At 31.4% G+C, this 22,683-nt stretch overlaps 3 protein-coding genes across 4 annotated transcripts in view; 1 reads left to right on the top strand and 2 right to left on the bottom strand.

Annotated features, from left to right (window-relative positions):
• Positions 1-22,683, top strand: part of LOC109594988 (synaptogenesis protein syg-2) — a 237,618-nt gene that overhangs the window by 100,163 nt on the left and 114,772 nt on the right. The window lies entirely within an intron of this gene.
• LOC109596073 (anoctamin-7-like) lies at positions 196-3,192 on the bottom strand. Of its 2 annotated transcripts, XM_049969846.1 has the most exons (13): positions 3,115-3,192; positions 2,871-3,058; positions 2,581-2,791; positions 2,317-2,522; positions 2,112-2,263; positions 1,850-2,061; positions 1,633-1,800; positions 1,440-1,583; positions 1,101-1,389; positions 838-1,043; positions 683-782; positions 463-626; positions 196-408 (listed from the first exon to the last, which is right to left on the bottom strand). In XM_049969846.1, exons 1-13 carry the CDS (start codon positions 3,133-3,135, stop codon positions 220-222), a joined length of 2,250 nt encoding a protein of 749 aa, XP_049825803.1. In that variant the 5' UTR covers positions 3,136-3,192; the 3' UTR covers positions 196-219. The 2 variants fall into 2 exon arrangements, 1 of the variants encoding a protein (XP_049825803.1); XR_002191348.2 differs by lacking the exon at positions 196-408 and having other exon boundaries at positions 613-626; positions 683-778.
• LOC126266242 (anoctamin-3-like) lies at positions 4,283-7,626 on the bottom strand. Its single transcript, XM_049969840.1, has 15 exons — positions 7,309-7,626; positions 7,070-7,257; positions 6,809-7,016; positions 6,560-6,759; positions 6,346-6,497; positions 6,202-6,292; positions 6,024-6,147; positions 5,794-5,973; positions 5,598-5,741; positions 5,380-5,540; positions 5,186-5,325; positions 4,931-5,136; positions 4,776-4,875; positions 4,569-4,723; positions 4,283-4,514 (listed from the first exon to the last, which is right to left on the bottom strand). Exons 1-15 carry the CDS (start codon positions 7,525-7,527, stop codon positions 4,329-4,331), a joined length of 2,454 nt encoding a protein of 817 aa, XP_049825797.1. The 5' UTR covers positions 7,528-7,626; the 3' UTR covers positions 4,283-4,328.

Below are 22,683 nucleotides of genomic sequence, written 5' to 3'. Positions count from 1 at the left end.
GCATACGGAAAGTTTGCGACATTAAATTTAATGGAAGAGTCATTAAAGAAGTAATGCATTAAGAGACGCATTTAAAATTCACTCTCATGTAAAACTCTTACCAAACTTTCATGTATAATGATATTTGGAGAATTTATTATTATGAATTTAAATATTGCTTGTGATTTTAGTGAACTACTTTCAATAAAATAATAATTAAATAACTCCTATCATGTTTTATTACTTTATGAGAACAAAACGTTCCGATTTGGTAATGACTTGTCTTCTTTTGCTGATAAAAATTTTCTCAATGTCTTTCATGCTTTGTTCACGCCTATTCTTTTGTTGGTGGGCAATTTCTTCCTTGACTGAATAAGGAACATCAGGTATCATGTAGGACAATATTCCTTGTACTAAGAATACAAAATGCTAAAACAGAATTATAAATTTAGATTTATTATAACATTAAAATAAAAATTTTACTTGTATAGTGAGCAATGCTGCAAATCTTACAGCTAGTAACCACCACCTATCCAAAGTGAGACTGAATGGATACAGTTCTTCTCTCATTCCATTATAATAGCAGAATTTTTCTCTCACGTTATTTGTATAATCGTAATAAGTATATACTTTGGCGGTTTCAAAGCCTGAATATTATTTAGTCTAATTAAATTTATTGAATATTATTAAAATTAATACTTACGAGACATAGTAAAAGTACTAAATCCACTAAGATTTCTATTTTTATATCCTCTATATAATTCTAATGGTAAAATATCACTATTAAAGGAGATCATTGCTGCCTTAAAATAAACATTTGACTAAAGCTACAGAAAAAATAGTTATTTTTTGACTTACATTAGTTATTATTCCAAAATATGTAGTGATTTGCAATAATTTCGAGAACGACATTAATTTAGATACTTTTCTGGAATGTGGTCTTCTGTACAGAACCATTGTTTTGTGTGCATCTAATCGAAGGTATATAATATTTTTAATAAACGCACACAATGGCGCCAAGGGGAATGCGGATATAAAAAAGGTGACAAATCCGTATTCCATAACTTAAAAACATCTTAGGTAAGCAAAACATTGTAAAAAAGAAGGTGTCGTTTACTAACCACTGTCTAATACACTGTGAGCTACCATAAATTGGGGAGCCTCTTCTAGTAAATAGTCCTGCTCCCATTGTTCACCGTCGTTGCTTGCCTTGAAGACTTTCTTCTTCATTTTGACCTTAAGGTAGGGTATCAAATTGTACTCGATTATTCTGATAAAACTCCGAGTGAACCAGATGGTAAAGTGCATCACGGCCATATCCGGAGTGCACCCGTCGTGTAAGCATGTTTCTTGTATCACGTCCATAGCTAAGGTGTGTACCGGGTGCCCCGGATGTGAGTAAGGACGTCCCTAGATTCACAGGTAATTTTTAACTTATTATTTGACAAAATTAAACTCACCTTTATGAATCCGAGGTACAACAAAGCAAAAAAGTAATTTAAAAAGTCCAAGAAGTAGCATTTCAGAAGGTACGATTCATCAAAATCAATTTCGGTTCTTGGATTTTCGAAGTACGTTAGTTGTAAAGCCATCTTATAATAAATCTACAAATATACGTTAATACTTCGATAAAATTGTACAGTAGATGTATACTTTTTGAAATATAATCTGACACAAGACTACTATAACGTTATTAGCGAATTGGGGCATATATCTCCACATTCTATTTACTTCATATGCTGTGGATTTATCCATGGCAAGTATACTGGTCACCATTCGAAGTGTTCTACATAACATAGTTGTTGCAAATATAGCTAATGACTAAAATTAACTTTCTTTAGTATATAGTTTTCTGGATTTAATTCATTACCATTCCTATCATTAAAGTTATTATTATTGTACCCCTTAAACACTTATAGGAACATGGAATAATGGTGTCGTAAGTATCTTCAGAAATTTCCTTATAACGTGCTCTTTTTCTAAACTCTTCTCTTATGTATACATCAGAGTTGCACTGGCCTACGTTCCATTTCATTTGGTTGGTGACTTCTTGTCTTTTCCACATTTCTGTAACGATAGTGGCTAAAAATGCAAGTATTGGGTTCATATTATTATATGCTAAAAAAACTTACACCACAGCGAAATTATCACAGCAAAAACGGCGGTAGCCGTATTATTCAATACGTAAGTGACATTTGATACGGTGCAGTCTTCTTTTATGTAATAGAACTTACATCTTACACATCTCGGACACAGTAATTCAGTACTTGAGCAAATCTCATGGCTGTAATATTTTGTTGATAACATACATGATCACAAATTTATCTGTAACGGCACCTTTTGGTATTTTCTTGTGAGCCTAAAGTGGCCACTCCGTATACAATAACAATTATACTACAAAAACTTGGAATGATAAGCATCAATGTGTAGAGTCCCAGCCATCTATAATAAAAAGCGTACTCCGTTCCGAGGTATTTTTCTATTACATTCATTGGTAAGTCATTACTGAATCTTTTTGGTCTTGCCCAAAATTCGTAAAGCAACTAAAATGAAGGTTTTCTAAATAATTACAATCGCCAATGGAACTGACGTTTTTTAAACCTGTCTATCGTTTAATTGCCCTTCCTCTGTCCATTCATACTTTCCATCATGCAGCGGATAGACAGCGGTTATAGCTTTCTCTTTTAGCAAATTTTCTATTCCCCACATTTGCCCAAATCTTCCATAGCGGTTTCGTTTGAATATCTCCCATACCAAGAATATTCTTTCAGATGATGTTAAACCTACCGGTTTTTCTCCTTTAAATGTCTCCCTAAAATAATATTCTACAGTTAACGTAAAATGATTTTTTTAAAGTAAAAAACTTTCACTCTTCAACTCTTTACACTTACTCTGCTCTAAGAAATAAATCATCATACATGTCAGGCTCGGTAAGGAAAGATTGTCGAAGGAAATGGGAATGGTCTCTAAACTTATACAACACACTATTCATTACCAAACCTATTTTATATAATTCTGCAAAAGTTAGTAGATCTGAGTCATCTATTTGCAATAAAATGAATCGAATTTCAGAGGATAACTAAAAGATTAAAATTAGGCTTTTCTTTTTTTAAAAAAAAGAAACCTAACACTTACAGAATGTTCATATTCCTCCATTTCAAATCCAAGATTTTGTAAATTTTGAACAAAAGTTTCTAAGTGTGTGACTTTATCCTCAGATGATGCAGTCACCTTTGTATAAGCAATTACATAATTGGGTTTAATACTCATATCTTTATTTTTAATTTTATTTTAACCATGTCAAATAATGACAAAGTTGTTACCACGGAAACTGATTTTTTTACCTCGTTAAATAATTTACTGTACTTAATTTTAACTTTTACCGTATTAAAGTAAATACAAATAACAATAATTATAAAATATATTTAGTTATTAATAAAAACCACTTACTTCGCCCTTTTGAACAAATCCTTGTATATATCGGGTTCAGTCAGAAACGTTGGATTAATTCTTTCAATCTGATTTTTAAATCTATACATTACACTGTCCTTTACCAAACCTATTCCATTTATTTTAGCAAATTCTAGCAAAACATCATCTGATGCATGCAGTAATATATACCTTTTGTCTTTATTATGCTAAAATACAAAGGGAAATAGAAACAACATATTATTATATTTTGTAAATGTTAACCGCAAATGGATGCTGCTCATATCTAAAGCCCATTTTTTGTAAATTGTGAATAAATGTTTCCAGTTGTTCAATTCTACATGTATTAATCACACTGGATTTTATATATATCATAACATAATTAACATATGATTTGCCATCTTTAAAATATAATCCTTGCTTATGTTTCTTTTTCTTCGAAGGAATGATTACTTCGTCAGTTCTAACAGGTGACATTTTGCAACTATCATAACCAACTATTTCCAATAGTAGCACAATTATAAACTGTCATTCATTATTATTATATCTCTCACTTATTATTTAAAAAAAATGCACCTTATTAAATGTAAAACAAAAATTTAATACAATAAATACAAAATAATATTAAATTAATATATATATAAATTTAATCTAGGTTTTACTAATTCCCCAAAATTTGTTTAGTATCGTTTTTCAAGAAATTTGTATTCACTTGAATTAGTTCGACCAGATATCAAATAAAAACTCAGTGGTGGGCCACCTATCTTCTTAATTTCGTACACTCTAGCTATTTTCATAGCTCGATATTGGGTCAGTGGGAGAAAAATATATAAATTCTGTTCTGAAGACTTGAGTTTTGATTGAAACAACAATGTAACTTCTTTAAGGTTAATGTATTTGAAACAAAAAACTTAACCAGTTTATGTGATTAATTCAAATCGATCGTGATCTGGATCCTTATTTCTCTCAGAAATCCTTTGTTGCTCAACAGCTTTCATGTTTTGTTCACGCTTCTTTTTCTGTTGATTTGCTATCTCAACCTTTACCGCATAAGGTATGTCTGGAATTATGTATGTGAGGAACGCTTGTATAATGTACACAAAATGCTGCAATAAAATTATTTAACCATCATTAATTTCCTTGTAGTACAATAATATTACCTGAATTAAAATAACAGCTAAGAATTTTGAGAAAAGCACCCAATAATTAGAAGGTGTCCTCACATTGGTATAATCGTAATTCATTCCAGGAAAATAGCAAATCGTTTCATTTACTACATAATTTTCAGAAGAATACACCATACTTGTGTTAAATTCTAAAAAACAATTTTAACGTTAACTTACTGTTCAATTATTAAATTTATTTACTAGTCAGTCCATAGCCCACAATTCCCCTCAGAGATGGATCGACCACTCTTCCATAAAATATCTTAATAACGAAGTCTGTGTTAAAAGCGATCATAGCTGCCTAAAATAAAATGCTTCATATAATCGTTGACCATAGTATGGTGTTTGTACGTTACATTAGTGGTGATGCCCAAATAAGTGTGGAATTTCAAAATTTTAGACCAACAGGGCAGTTTTGCTATCTTTCTGCAATTAGGTCGTCTATACAGAATCATTGTTTTATAAGCGTCGATCCTTAAATGCACTATGTTCGTTACGAAGGCGCACATTGGCGCCATTGGGAACGCCGAAATGAAGAAAGTGCAGTATCCATACTCGACAACTATAAATAAAAACTAAATAAAAATTTGAGAATTTAAGGAGTTACTTACGAGTATCTAAATACTCGTCCATCAGTAAATGTCTGTCAGTGGCGTTTAATAGAAAATCATGTTCCCATTGGTCTAAATCCTCCTGAGGATATTTGCTTCCTACGCCATATTTGTTCCAAGCACGTGTAACATTGATTGACCTTAAATAAATGCAGTTAGAATGTTAAATAAAAGTTAAATACGATTATAATTACGGTATAATGAATTTAGTGAAAATTCTAAAAAAAGTTCTGACTAGCCAAATTGTAAACTGTAAAATTACCATTTCCATAGTACAATTAGTTGTACAGAAACACATTTCATGAAACACACTTTCTTCGTACTCCTTTGTTTTCGGATAATCATATGTTAATCCCTAAAGTTAATCCATAAGTTTGTTAAAATATAAGCTCGTGGTTTGAATTGATATTACCTTAAGAAAACCATTGTAAATTAAAGAGGTGTAATGATTTAAAATATCCAAAATATAACATTTAAAAACATACGAATTATCTAGTTCAAGTTCGGTTCTAGGATTTTCCAATTTTATTAAACTAAGAATTATTTTGTAATATACCTAGAAATATTGATGAATATAAAAAATATTTATTAAATGTATATGTATGTACTTGTTGACAAATGATCATTGCCACAACTTGTGAGTTTGCGCTCATGAATAAGGCTATTAAATTATTTTTACCAGCATCCATCGGATATATAGGCACACCATCGTCAGCAAGAAGTGCATTTTTCATCCATTTTATAACAACATCTCTGGCAATGACATTTATTAAAATTATGATTACCGCCTAAGAAAAGTATGATTATTATAATGAACAATTTTCGGTATATGTAGCACCATTAAAAGCATAATACAGAATGTAATTGATGTTCTTATAATCCAATAATACCAAGGTATGTAGGGTTCTAGTTCTCCATCATCACTAATAACTCTATAGTAGGAATATTGTTTATACTCCATTCTAAAATGCATAAATATGTACATATAATTAATCTCAAAGTTTAATTATTCATACCGCATTGTCAGATCAGTTTCTAAAAATTTTACATTCCACTTCATCTGACTTGTTACTTCTATTCTATACCACAAAGCAACCACAATTGTCGCTGAAACAATTTAGATTAAACAAATGTTATTAATCTACTTTTAATCTACTTACACCACATTGATATACATATAGCAAAAGCGGTTGTTGCACTGTTATTTATAATATAACTTGATCTATAAATACTACAAGTACTGTTTACCCATTCGTACTTGCACGAAGCACATTTTGGACACATCAAGTGAGTACTTTCACATATTTCTTTGCTAAAACGTAAAATGAATAATGGCACAGTTTTAGCAATTTGTGTTTCTATTTATTGACTAACCTAGCTTCGTCTTGGTTTAACGTACTTAAACCAAATATAATTACAATTATACTTCCAAGAGCGGGTATCACTAGCATCGTGGTATAAAGTCCCAACCAACGATAATAAAAAGCATACTCCGTACCCAAATACGTCTCAATTATATTGTTCGGTTGTTCCTTGTACCATCGTTTGGGTCGCACCCAAAACTCATACAATAACTAAAATAATACACATACAAAACATATTTAACTATATTGAATGTGGTACTTGTCTGTCGTTTAATAATCCATGATCAGTCCATTGATACGGACCCTCATGCATTGGATATTCCGCAACAAGTATGCCTTCAGATTTTAACGTATTAATTCCGTATTCTTCCGGTTTACTCCCAAATCTGTTTCTACTGAGTATTTCGGATATAAAACATATTTTTTCCGAACGTGTCAGTGTTGTAGGTCTCTCACCCAAAAATGTCCTAAGGCACAGCAACATTAGATGTGGGTCGCATTTATTTTTACCTTAACTAACTTAGATCTCTGTATGATGGGATTAAAGTATCCCGGATCTATTAGCTCATTTTTCGCAAACGGAAATAGCAAACTTCTGTAATTGTACAGGGTACTATTCATTGTTAAATCTATTTTAAAGGCAGTGGCATATTCTAAAAGCATTTTATCGCTTGCGTGCAACAAAACAAATCGTACATCAGGCTCGATCTAAAAATTGACAATAATTAATTTGTACTTTCCTAATTATTTGGTACTCACACTCATTTTTTTGCCTTCTGCAATCATACCTAGCCTTTGTAGGTTTCTAACAAAGTACTGCAACTGTTGTACCCTGCGATTATTTCGCAGCTTGGATTTTCTATACACCAAGACATAATCGATAGATTCTCCACCTGCTAAAGTAAGGGTTTTCTTTTTGAAAACGGGGATATTTCTCTGCTGCAATGTGTGATAACTCGCCAGTGTTGATGTTGTCATATTGTCAAAGTTCGATTATAATACAAGGGTTATGTGCATCTGTATTGCCAACTATAATAACTAAAAATAGCTAAATCCCTTAATTAAGTGTCACCAAAGTGCCTCTTTTATTATTTTTCTAAATTCCTCTACATTATAAACTAGTAGGAACTAAACGCGAGGTTAAAATTTAAAAACATACGCAGTATTTAGTTTGCTGGTTCATTTTTGAATAATTCATTAATACAATTTAATAAACCAAGCTACTTATCTGTTCATTGAATTAATTATGTACGAATTTTGAACTTGGGGGAAACCATATAAGACTAATTGTAAGTAAGCATAAATTTGGAAGTTCCCCGCAATCTATTTGTTTTCCGTAGATCGCGGAGGTGACAAGAAATTTGTTTTAGTTGTGTTAGAGGCAGCATGCATACGTTACGAATATTAGCTCGCTTTACGGCTTGAATAGTTGAAAACTGCGAATCTAATTAATTTCGGGATTTAATTAACGAAGTCAAGCTGTTTTCGCACAGTTTTATACCAGCTCGCATATTTCGACTCGTTTTAAATGGGGCCAACGGTGCATGAATTCACCAAACCGTGGAGGCACTATCCCCGCGCTAATAATACTTACTCTAAATCATTTTCTCTGCGGGTGCACTCTGTTGTTCACGACAATATCATTTAATATTCAATATTCCCACACAAGCAATGCGAGTTAATATGTGTGTTATAATTGCTATTTATCATTTTATTCCTGCAGTTCTTCTTTAAACACACTACTGGTAGTATAAATTAATGTTTCACAAACACGTGCCGATAGTTATCTAGTGTTTGGACCTGATTTCTAATTGGAATTTATTCTGTTCCTTTTTATTTCGGCATAGGATTAACTTTTGCACACGCAGTGCGATCAAAAATGATTGGCCGTGCCGCTTCCTTAAAAGATGAAACGTTTCTTATTATTAATAGAAATAAAGAGGGTTATGAACAGAAAGAAACAAGAAAAACAAACAACACATTATATTAATAATAACGTAATGCTACAACAATGCCCAATGTCATGTTTGAACACACTTGTGTATACATACATAATTTTCAAATGAATACACCATACTTGTGTTTAAATTCTGAAAAACAATTTTTATGCTTGTTTAATTGTTAAATGAATTTACTATTTAGTCCATAGCCCACAATTCCCCTCAGAGTTGGATCACCCACTTTTCCATAAAATATCTTAATAATAACAAAATACTTCAAAATATCCTTGACCATAATATGGTGTTTGTACGTTGCATTAGTGTTGATGCCCAAATAAATGAGAAATTTCAAAATTTTAAACCAACAGAGCAGTTTTGTTATCTTCCTGCAATTAGGACACCTATAGAAAATCATTATTTTATAAGCATCGATTCTTAAATGCTCTAAGGAGCACATTGTCGCCATCGGGAATGCCGAAATGAACAAAGTGCAGTATCCATACTCGACAACTATAAATAAAATCTAAATAAAAATCTGAGAAATTAAGGTGTTACTTACGAATATCTAAATCCTCGTCCATCAGTAAATGTCTTTTACTGACATTTAATAGAGAATCATGTTCTGATTGGACTGAATCCTCCTGAGGATATTTGCTTCCTACGCCAAATTTGGTCCAAACACGTGATACATTGGCTGACCTTAAATAAAGTATTAGAATGTCAAATAAAAGTGAAAATTCTACAAAATATCTGACTAGCAAAATTGTAAACTGTAAAATTATCATTTCCATGGTACAATTTGTTGTGCAGACACACATTTCATGAAACACAGTTTCTTCGTGCTCCTTTGTTTTCGGATAATCATATGCTAATCCCTAAAATAAATCCATGAATTTGTCAAAATATAAGCTGGTGGTTTAAAATATTACCTTAAGACATCCAATGTAAATTAAAGATGATTTAAATTATCTAAAATGTAACATTTAAAAACATAGGAAGACGTGCCGACAATTAGCTAGTGTTCGGACCTGATTTCTGATTGGAATTTATTCTGTTCCTTTTTATTTTGGCACAGTGCGATAAAAAATGATTGTCCGTGCCGCTTCCTTAAATGGGGAAACGTTTCATATTATTAATAGAGGGTTACGGACAGAAAGAGGAAGAAAAACAAACAACACTTTATATTAAGAATAACGTAATGCCACAACAATGTCCAACATCATACTTGCATATAGACGCATCCCGTTTCCTTTTCATAAATATAAAATATATTTAAAGAATGACAGGCTACTCACAACAAAAACTATTATTATCGTGTATAAACATACTGTATAAATAAATACAAATGAACACGCTCAAGTTTTACAAAATAAATCAATAGAGGAACGATTTGAAATTTATTCAAAATATTCCCGTTTAATTCAGGTTGGTCCGTTCGCGTATTTTACATCGGAACAAAGGTGGATTTGAAATGTGTATTTACCCATTTTGTTTTCAAACACTGTCCAGAATCTTGAGCGGTCGGTGGGAAATAAACAGTAGCCGGGCCAAAAAGAAGGCCAAACACACCGAACAAATGGAGAAATTTAATAAATGCCTTTGTAAACACAAACTGGAAATACGTAAAAGCGAAAACCGGAAAATATTCCTTCTAGCCAGGAAAACGACTACACTAGTTTTAAACTCTTGAAATTTTATTACGCTTAAGAATGTTTGGAGGTTTACTTTTACGATTTTTATTAGTGTTTAACACAGCCTTAATGCAATTAATTGCGATACATTAAGCTTTTTCTATTTTAAATGATAGGAAAAGTAATTGTAGTCGGCCGGTGGGTTTCGGCGAACATGTCTCCGTTAAAGTCATTCAATCTTGGTCCGACCATTGCAGTGGTACAAAAACCATATCAACAATCAATTTTAGTCAACAAGCAATGTCTTGGAGGCGGCCAGTTTACGGCGGAAACGGTCGGCTTCGGCAGTTAACAGGAAGGTCTAAAAATGGCAACACGTCCCGAACAATAGCTCACTGGAGAACTATCAGAAGGTTTTCCGCTATTGCGACATTGTGAAACAGCTCGTTTGACTAGCAGTGCACCAATATGCCCAAGGGTATAGCTGTCCCTTTCAATGTGCAGAGGGGTTTTTCATTGTGTTAAGACGTCGCACGGGGGGACTGTTCGTCAAGAAACGGTTTAACTCAATTAGTTTTTGAAGTAGTTTTGTTCAAAAGAAAGCCAGTAAATTATGGGGTTGCTTAAATAAAATCACTCCCTGAATTAAGTTAGGAATTTCGTATTTGGGGAACTCTACAATAATACGTATTATTGAACAACTTCAAGAGAAAGTTACATCAACCTTAATTTCATATTGGCAAAGGACGGAATGAAATATTTTGAAAAGTCAAGCGGCAGAAATTGCCTGACAAAGGTCAGGGAGAGGATCAGCATAATAATTTTCGACGCCGTAGTCACACGAAAATTAGAAAATTGGTGGATTTCTTCGTTAATTTAAACTATTTTCCAATTATAATCGTAAGTGATCAGTGTGCTTTTACATAAGAAACATCATTAGGGGAACATAATTACAAAAGAATTTTGACCAAAATAATACTGGTGGTCACTGTGACTACCATTTTCTCATGTTTTTTATTTACAATACTTTTGTTAAATAAAAAAATTAATAACTTTGAAACATCAAGATATAAAATTTCGTTTAAATTGATTCTGACATTTTTGAATTTTTGTTTTGATTTATAAATTTTTGAAGTGCCCAATGTGCGCGTGGCTTTCAACCGTGCCTGTTATTATCAATTTACTTTCTTATCAGTCAATGTGACTTTAAGGTCACTAGATTACAGGGATGTAATTTTCCTCCGTTCATTGTCTATTATAATGTCGGAAGTTAAAAAATTTCATTAATTACTGACATCTCAACATTAGCGTTCATAAATAAAAAATTGCGACATTTCAACGAAAAACGAAAAGTTTTTACTGCTTGTTAAATAAATAAAAAAAAAATCGTTAAAGATATTCAATACTATTGTGCATAACATAATGGATGGGTTTGTTAATAAATTTTTATTCAATTTTCCTTACAAATTAATTTTATTTAAATGACTTCATAATGACGTACATTTTATATAATGAAATAAAAACAAGCCACTGTTATATTTTATAATGGTGTATTTTAAATAGTTAAACAATAAACATGAAACAATTTACAGTGGGAAAATATTCTTGACAGAAAATGCGCATTCTATTAATAATTTAGTATACAAAATGAATTTAATGACGAAACAGCAAACAAAAAACGACCATATTTGGGGTTTTTTCCTCTCCGAAAAAAAATTCGTCTCCTGGACGAAGAGTAATTTTATAGTAACAAATCTAAAACGTGGAGGGCCGTAAATTATGGTGTAATTAAACCCTCGTCTCTGGCGTCGCGGGCCTAATGAACTACAGTCGAATGCGTTTCCATAATTACGTGCAAACAAGTCACTCGTACAGCACGCGTCACATGACCTGAACAACCCCTCATCTGGCAAAGTGCAAAGTTGCGAGTGAAAAGTTAGCAACACTCATGATTCGCATGGGGTTAGTCGTGACTGAAAGTGAGATAAAGAGAAGAAATATTAATTTGCACCTAATGTCGTCTTCAGCCATCTTTAACATATATTATAATCTATTCATACGCTAACTCTCCCACCAGCTTAAATGAAATAGATGGAATAACATCCTTTACCGAAACTTTAATGTCCTCTTACCCCTACGTCTAAGTAGTAAGATACGAGTGTCGTATTTCATTCTACATTCAGACCGACTGATATAAATAGAGGCTCGCCAGGATTAATAAGCAAATTCCTTACAACATTATCTAATCTGTATAAATATTCATTTAGCATAGTGCATCGTGGAACATTGATTGCAACTAGCACATAGTTTTCTTGTTTGTTGATCCGGTGGCCGGTTACCTCGAAACGTTATTACGGGGAATTCATGTGTGCATTGCCTATCAAACGATGTACACTGAAACTGAAACGTACTTGCTTATGCCCCCATTGTCCACAACATGTTCCTATCGTGTAGACAACCGCACCAAGTTTCGCAAATATGATATTGGAATTCTCTGCAACGGTTACAAGATCTTTCGCACCACTAACTTCGACACGAACTGGATGCTAAAGCTACATACATACATATAATTAATATGTTAATGTGCAAGCTATGCTCCACTAACTTCACTCTATGATGTTTTTCAGTATAATTTTTATTTAGTTGCAGGCGTCGTTGCCTTTTACAAACATAAGATAATTCTTCCTCTTTGTTCTTTAACAAACAATCCACATAACATATATAATGTCTCATAAAATCTAGTAAGTCGTACTTGAAATCGTTAACGATAAAGCAGTAATGCCAGTAAACGACGTGGCAGTCATCTACAACGAGTTACCAGACAGTGCACACGTTGGAATCACTCGAAGTTCATCTATTAACAAAAGAAGGCTGCATGAAGCTAGTCTTAGAATCAAAGGACGTTCTGGACACCCTCTGTCAAACAGGAAGCATCGGGTTGTCCGCAGAGCATGAGACAACAATCACTGCCTATGAACGCAACCAAATGGCATAATTGTTTGTTCACAAATGAGTCTAGGTACACATTACATCACTCGGATATTTGGACATGGCGCGAACGTGGTGAAAGATATCATGAACAAAACATGACTCCAACTGTTGCTTTTAGAAATGGTTCTGTAACTCTGTAGGATGAAATTTCTTTAGAGAAACCCGCGATATTACGAGTTGGTTATTCAACTGATTATTATTCCATTTATTCAAGAATATGGACCCGATTTTGTTTTTGTAAACGACATCGTTCGTCTACTGCGAGACATAAGTTTGGCGTTGCAAACTCATGATATTACTCAGATGCAGTTCACGAAACTGCAATGCAATTGAACATGTATGAGACTGTCTTCAAAGACATTTTTACGCTCGAACCAGCCCGCCTCAAAATTTGAAGAGGCTTGCTAATTAATGTTCTTAGAGAAGAATGACGGGTTATGGATCAATAATTTATTTGCATACTCAAAATTCTAAGAAGGGTGAAAGCTGTTCTTAGAGCAAATAGGGTATCGGCCAGGTACTGATTGGAAAAATGTAGTGGTTAATATTCTGTTTTTTTTTTTTTTAATTTTAATTATTTTTTTATTATGAATTTTCTAAAGAAATTTGATGATATTATTACTGATTCTATCATTGATGTATTTTTTTTTTTTTAATTTATGGCACAAATCAAATTTTTTTTCATAATATATTTTTTCAGACCATTGGTTTTCTAATTTTTTAAATGATTCAAATTATCCACTTCAAAAGACAGTCAGTGTACTCCACCTATTTAATTTATTTCCTGCGAGTTCAAGAGACTCATCCTGAAGGTAGAATAAATATCAGAATTGATAATCAAAGCAACATTATTAGTATCAACGTTTATAATGGACACAGAACGTTGAGTGACTTTTCGAAGATAAGACGGTAATTAAACATTAATTAATAAATAAATTAATACTTGGACGAGTATAATTAAATTAAAGGAAAAAGTAAAAGGAGTATTATAACAAATTCGTGATTAATGAAATTATCGACCTACGATTGGAATAAAAAAAATGTGACGTTAATTGATATTTTTTGATAACACAGCAGATAATATCCATTAACATAAATTTGCTTGTGCATATATTTACCCGGACACAATATCGTGGGCCGGTCAAAACTCAGGTCGCCATTTGAAACGTTAAACATTAAAGGCAAAACACCTGTTTCATTACAGTAATTAAGCGACGCGATATTTTATGGAAATACGTGCGCTATCGATTTGCATTTTTAATTTATTCGACACCCCTCCTCGCTCCTGTGTTAACCTCCGCAAATTAAATTTAGAAGTCGGCGCGCGTCGTTGTTGCGGCGGAAACGCTGGCCGAAGCCGTTCATTAAAAGTTCTTCCTACTCAGGATTGATGTTTTGATGTCCATTAAGGTGGTGGAGGTGGACGTTCGGCGTGGAACCTTTTGCACCGATTCGGTTTGGAAGGCGTCCGCCGCACGCAATAACGGCACGCGATTCCGATAAAAAACAACTAAACGGAACAAGCGCCGCGGTCTCTCCCTGCCCGTTTCGTATGTGCATCGTGTACTTGGGGTCCGACTGAAAAGTCTCCGTAATTAAGTCACCCTTTTCATCCCGTTTTGAATCACTTTCGGGATGGCTTTTGATGAACTATAGCTTGATTTAATTATTGTTTTTGTCGGGGGAAGAGTATTAAAGGCGTCTGAAAAATGATAGAATTTCAAGTACACAAGAACAAGCAGCATGTTTTAATAAAAACTAATTAACATCTTCTGAAAATCTTATAGGTAATTATTTATATAGAAGTTGGAAAGTACATACAATGCTAATTAAAAAATATCTTCTCTATTATTATCATCAAAATATTATAAATTTAAATTTCTTAAAATGCAATGTGTGATTAAAGTTGATCAATAGAAAAAAAAAACTAGTTTCCGGGATATATCTTATCAAGATCATACTCTTCTTATCGTATAAATTCTTGAATTTGTAATATATACGTGTATCCGATAGGAAATTAACATCATGTCATTTATTTATCATATTTTTACGTTTGACACTGCAAATCAATTCTTACTTATTTCCATCCCCTTTTCCTATTTACTAGCTTCTTTGTCCTTTCTAACAATAAGAATATATATAAGAACAACCAACTGAAATAAATTTTCTTTTTTTATTCTCTATAAAAAATTACTTTTTTTGTTATTATTTATTATCTTTGTTATCAATATAAAAAATAAAATAAAATATATTAATTATAACTTTTGCATTAAATTTAAAAATACATTTTTAAAGAGACAATGATCACAAACTCCTATTCCCCATGAAAAATTTGGTTCAACTGTCACTCGAAAGGGGTTCATTCAATATTTTTTTTATTACAGAATATATATTTATAATCTAAAATTAATGTGTTTTTTGTTAAATATACTTAGCTATTAAAATACGTACTATATACAGCTTACTTAAAAAATATATTTTTTAAATATAACATAAAATTTTAAAATAATAAAAATAAAACCTGAAAAGTCTATGTACAGTTCAATACCATCATTGAGGATATGAAATTTTTCGTTGCAGGATGTCACTCTATAATAAATAATGATGAATAAATGATAAAATAATAATACACATAGACACATTATATATACTTATATATATTTTTTAGTTTTAAATCTATTGTTTAGTATTTAATTTTATTTGAAACTACACTGAATCAAATAAAATAATATTTTGAAATATTAAAAATTAAATAAGCCTCATTTTAAATTGGTCCCATTTGGATATATTAAACGTGAAAATATAGTTTTGTTCAATATGTAAAAGAGGTCGAACGTAGCCTTTACTTTCTATTTAAAAATTTAGAGTTTATTTATCACTCGAAGGGGATTCAGTGAGAGTACGAAATTTTTCGTTACAGGGTGTCACTTTATAAATTAAATTTATATATATATATATATATATATATATATATATATATATATATATATATATATATTACACACTGTATATGTTTAAACAAAATAATTTTTTGATTTTAAACTTTAAAAATCTTACTTCGTAATTTAATTTATTTCATTACTTTATTTCAAACTGCACTTAATAATAAAATAAAATTAATGAATTAATGAAAATATATTCTTGTTCAATGTGTGAAAAGGTAGAAATATTTTATTATTTTTCACAGAAGCGAAATGGTCAGTGATTTTTAATCACACGGTACTATTAATTTGAAATCACACAAAAAATGACGAACCAGTTCCCATCAGTTACATGAATAAACAGATTTTAGTGCTAACAAGAGTAAAAAAGGCAATCGCACGATAAAAATCTTCTGCAATCATACATTTATTAAATTCAATTGGCAAGAGTCATGCTGAAACGCAAATACCAAATAAAATAAAGAGATGTGAGCAGTAACAATAAGTACCGACCGGCGAGCAACGTCCGCTGCATTTAAAAAAATCAAGTTTCAGCAACAATCTGATATTTATTAAAATGGTTGAAATTCCATGAATTGTAACTGAAATGTGATATAATCCGCATTTTATGAGTTTAATTTCCGTTATTAGTTTGCGTTTCCTAAATGCCCAATGTAAATAAAGCGTTTTACTAGATATCGCACCAGACAGACGAGAGCAACTTTTATTCGCGGATCAAAACTTGTAATTTATTATTTTTGATGCAGCAATTTTCAATTCGTCTATCGGTTTGTTTGTCGGTTAAACATTAATCAAAACTGTTTTATTGCCGAAATAACGTGATTTAGTTTGTGAGTTCCTTGACGGATATAATTCGTAAATATTTTCTAATTAGTTCCCGTCTGGGGTGTTATGAATAGGATTGCTAAGATTTAACTCAGATTATGTCGCAGGTGTTTGATTGATTAACTCCCGAATGCCTGATTCTATGTCAACAGTACATTATTTATAAGCGGTAATTCCTCAATACGTCATTTTCATGTATGATCTACAAAAGCTATACAACGTTGTGTCGAAATTAACGCTATCGAATTGTGTAGTTTCTGATGGTTTCGTGTAATCATTCAACTGTGTTAGGAATAATTTATGGAAATGAAGAGGAAACATCAGATGCTTAATTCAAATAGTTTGAAATTCCGCTCACAATTATATATTATTTAAAGACGTTTAACATTAACAAATTCAAAAAAAAAATTGTGAATTTTTTGTATCATTATACAGTCTCAACGTTTCCAAATTTAAACAGAGGAAATAATTGTTTGAGGGTGAAAATAATTCAGGCACTGAATATCAATACGGCAGCTGAAATGGTCTCCAGTATCTGAAAACTTTTACATTCCAGACATTGTTTCCACATTATTTAAATTTTGTTAACTACAATGTAAGTATTATGAGATGGGGCCCGATTTTTTCAGCCGCGTAAGAAGTATAATGTATGAAAATTTACATTGTAAATTTTTCGTTGGAGTAGTGGCAAGCATAATGAAATTCAAATGCTGCTTCACGTTGCCAAAAGAAATTGGGTCATTATTTAATGTCATGGGGGATGGCGTGATTGAAAATACTATCGATTTTACGCTGTTCACCTGTCATCACGGAAACAGCCACATATTTGGTGTTTCTGTATATATTATCTGAAAAAAAAGCTTTTAATTATGAAATATTGGACTGTTCGTTCTTTTTTATTGATAGATTTTTACGGCTATTTTAGTCAGATTTATAGGCTGACAAATTAATTTGACAGACGGGGATAATAGATAATGTCCCTGGTTAAATATAACCGGTATATTTCAACGATAGCATTTTTAAAACATAACTCTTTTGCATTTTCTACATGACACGTCCATCCTTTTTCAGTTTTAAATTTTTTATTTTGCTTATACTAGTGCCTGGAAACAAACTGGTGTTGTTGAGAAAAATACCATATGTGGGACAAGGTCGGTTCAATTACCCCTTTAATCAACCGATGTTGATCGACGTTGCGTGCCTTACATGTACACACTGTAACGACTTAAGGTTCAAAAACATTATGATAGAAAAATTACGACCTTTCACATGTGCGCTACATGACATAATTACGAAAGGATCACGTAAACAAACGGAATTTTGATTTAATTATCACCCACAGATTTTAATCGTTTGATTTAAGGTTTCGGTGCCGTTAATCAGTGTGGAACGTACGGTTCGCAACTAGAAATTTATTTATTTTAAAAAGCTTAGAAACCCTAGAGGGAACTTAAGATCATCGTATTTCACTTGCGCTTGTTCTGCGGCAATCGAGGTTAACTTATTTAATTGGATAAGACACACCGTGTCCGGTTTTACCAGGCAAGGCACTTATTAGTTAAAAACAACGTAACGGAAACAGATACTTTGTAACATAAAGATGTTAAAGGTAAAGTATGTAAATTCCGCCTCCGTAAAGGCTACATAAAACACGTTCGAAGACAGAAAAGCTAAGCCCATAAAATAAATTTCTGTTTTATTTCATTTCCGCTCGTAAATAAAACAAATAAGAATTGTATTTCGCAAAAATCATAAACCATCTTCCGAAAAGTAAGCTTCCAGGAGTATCTTGAAATTTAAAATCTTTTAGTGAATTTAGAGCCTCATTAAGAAACTCATTAATTATTTGTAAAGTAATTAGCTTGGAATAATTAATTTTATTTCAAGCTCCTTTAGAGTACTGTTAAAGGACTGGAGGAATTAAACAATTTATATTCATATTTTAAATGGCTTTCAATGTAAATTATATTAAAACATTGTATAATTAAGTGAAGTGATAATTATAAAACCTTTTACTGCTGTTTCAATAAAAAATTATATAGAATTGCAGCGCTTTGCCAAGATTCCTTTGAATGTGGTGTTTTTATTACAGTAAAAAGAAATAAAAAGGAATTTATTTTGCAAATTTACTATTACGGTGCATAAAATGTTTACAAGCTTTAAGTTACATTAACATTACTATCATAAATTTAGATGGTAATTTTTCAAAAATTCAAGACAAATTCAAAGAAAAATAAAAAAAATTCGTAAAACATTTACGGTATATTAGACCGGACTAAAATATGCGTAAATATTTAAAGTTTTTCCGTTTGTCGGTTCAAACGCAAGCTTCGTTGTCTTGTTTGTCACCCAGAGTAAATAATTTACAGACTCTCGACAAAAGATATAGCTCAAACTTAAAGAGCGATTAAAAGGTATTACGGAAATATTAATATTTCCATTTGGAGCCGCCAACAAAAACGAATAATAGTGTAAAAAGCATAAATACCGAATTTAATATTTAATATCCCGGTTATCTTTATAGCTTGTTCATAAACGTTTCGGAATTATTCTTTCACTGGTTTAATGGGCAATTCGGATCAATTTTATCGTCTAATTTCATCGACTACATCAAAGTAGTATTGACCATTAAATTGACAAATTTATGGGCTTGGTTACAAAAATTTTTAATGCCCCGCATCTGTCTCGAAGCTCCGTAATCGCGCTGCATCATTAAATTATTTTAATAATGCGGACAAAGCGAAATATGGTAACTTTTATACGTTAAAGTTAAAGTTCATTATGTCTGTTTATAGAAGGATTTCCAAATATAATTATCGTCACCTCCGTCGAGTTTAACTACATTTTTAACTGTAAATTTACTAGTAGGAAGTTCCCATCACAAAGGATATTGCAGGATTATGCATTTAATGACATTTCGTTTTAATTCAATAACCGCAAGTTTCGATGAGAAGGCCGAGTTTAACGAAGACACTTTTTCCAACTTTCTGTTGCATTTCATATCTCAACACAATTTTCCTTAATTAATTTCATTTAACTGTGCGATTCGTAACTGCGTAATGTATTGTTTTTTCTATTGTCAAACTACCTAAATTTATGTTTTCAAATGGGCTTAGTGTGGAAGATAAAATCAACAAAAATTCAAATGGAAATATTTATTACATATTTAACAAAACCGTGGTCACGGGATCGAATTAAACAATTACTTCTATTATGATGGCGAAACCGCAGCAATAAAACACTGAATTGTGTCAGTTTAACTGAAATATAAAACCAGGTATTGGTACATGTTTTATATGTTGAATTAAATGACTTTGTATGTCCGTATATCGATTTTGTATTAGTTGTAATGTGCGGCGAATTATGATATGCCAATTTTCGACATGTGTTTTGTTTAGTGGGGGGACTGTTTTTACACCAAACATGACTCCAGTTAAATAAATATTATTTCAAAAATTACCGTATCATATTAAAAAGCTTTGTTGTTTGGTTTAAAGGCCATTTCACTATAAAATTCAACAAAAATTACCTCAGAATTGTGTGAAGGTCTATGTGGCGGTAAACACGATTAATATAATTAATTTAATTGAAACCGGAATTTTGCAGCCAGGAATTTTCTCGAATATTATTTCAATCACAGATTTGCCGCTGAATTGATTAATATTTCTGCATCTAGTGGTCTGCAAAATCACTGCATTTAGGGAAGCCGAAAAGAATAAAATTCTACTTAATGGAGATTTATGTCGGAAATTTTCCTAATGTATGCTAATAATGGTCCATATCATTTTATCAGCGGCGCTAGATTTATCATTTCTCTAATAATAGATCGTTTCGTGCATTTGCATTACCATATTTTCTTAGCATGACGAATTACTTAATTTTACTGCAATCCGACAGTAATTATTGTGCATTTACTGGATGATATAGGATCGTGAGTAATTTATCGCTTTATCAGAAATTAAGCTATTTACCTCCAACCTACAATTTTGCTAATCTTTCTTTTACCTATCTGTCCGAACATGTATGCAATAAACATCGGTTAATAAAACTGAAAGTATCGGACAAAATAAATACATTCAAATCAATTTATATTGCTTTCCTGTTTTATGGGATCCGTGTTTGTAGTGGGAAATGTTTCAAACTTTATAAACGTATATATCATAAAAGTCAATAAATAAAATTTTACCATATAAAAATATTTACCCAAAACGTATCTATAAAAGAATATGTGCGTTTAATAATTTTTATTGCAAAATCATGACTACAAATGACGGTATCGATTTATGAATTTAATAATAAATTTGCATTGTATCTTACCTTTTTTGATTTATTTTTTATTTGCGCTTTTATGCTCTCATTCATATCAAGTGAAAAAAAATATATTAGTAAAAAAGTATTTTTAATACGTATGTGTTGTAACAAAGTATTTTAATTTAATACACAAAGTTTTAATTCAAATGTAAATATATACGCAAAATTAGAAAAACAATTTCATTTTATAACTTTTTGTTAATAATAATAAATTATACAACTTTCTTTTATGACAACAATAAAATACACAGTGCATAAAATTTTACGAAACATTATTAATTTCATTCGTCATTAAAAAAAAAATGAAAAGGGCCATCAAAATTAAATTTCATATTTTTTATTTATTTAAGTTAATATTTTGTGAAAAAAACAAGTGATTTTTGTAACTTCTAAGGATCTATTCTTCATAGTGATGGGCGGGGGTTATGGATATATTTTTTGGAATTTCATGCTGCAACAATTGCAGTACAGAATTTTTAAATTTTTCTATATAGGTTGATCGAATTTCCTTATTCTCCATTTCCCAAAGTTTCTCAATGGGATTCAGATCTGCACTATATGCTGGCCATTTCAAAATAGTTGCATAATTGTCATATATATATATATATATATATATATATATATATATAACGAATACCATATAAATTATGCAAGTTAAACTTGTTTCCACCAGAAAACGGCACCCGGCGAACTCCTAGTGAATTCGTCTATTTTTCATGGAAATGAACGGTTTCTTCGGGCACACAAATTGTGTACAGAAATGTCAACAACCTCTAGTTCTTTCTTAATTTCAACGGCTGTTCTAAAGGGGTGCTGCACGGAGGGTTGTACAATTTTTTGTTGACTGTTGATCTACCTCCTCTAGGAACATTAACTGCAGATCCTATCTATAGAAAAAGTGACGGTTTTGAAAATAATGAACCTATTTAATTCAAATTGCCTAGAAATTAAGACTAGCCTGACACCGATATTATAAACTGATTTAGCTGTACACTTAAATAAACACCACGAGGCGTCTTTTAAATCAAACACATATGAATAAATGTAGTCAGAAGATAAAATGATTTAAAGTGTGACACATTTTCTGTGGTGATCAATTTTTGCTTGTTAAGTTTTAAAAAAATTATATTTTTTCTTATTTACGTTAACTAAACGTATTTTGTGTGAAAATAGGAAAAAAAATATAATATTTTGAATATTTTGTTTTATTTCTCTATTTTGAACGGCACTGTACACTAAATAATGAAAATTTTAAAATATATTGTGCAAAGGATTTTTATAAGTATTAGTTTTATAACATGGCCGACTATTTTTTTAACTTCCGACACTGAAAAATTGGTACATTTAAAAAATGCTGTCTAAAGGTGAGCTCTCAGTTTTCCATTTTTTCTTCAGTTCCATATGGCAAAATCTCTACAAAAAATGTATCTCACAATTTTTTCGTAGTTCTTACCATTTAGAAGATATCGAAAGTCAAAATTTGAAGAATGCGAC

This window comes from Aethina tumida, chromosome 1, assembly GCF_024364675.1.
Source record: "Aethina tumida isolate Nest 87 chromosome 1, icAetTumi1.1, whole genome shotgun sequence".
Taxonomy (NCBI): domain Eukaryota; kingdom Metazoa; phylum Arthropoda; class Insecta; order Coleoptera; family Nitidulidae; genus Aethina; species Aethina tumida.
Note: the sequence above shows the minus strand (reverse complement) of the source record. Positions and strands in the feature narration are given on the sequence as shown.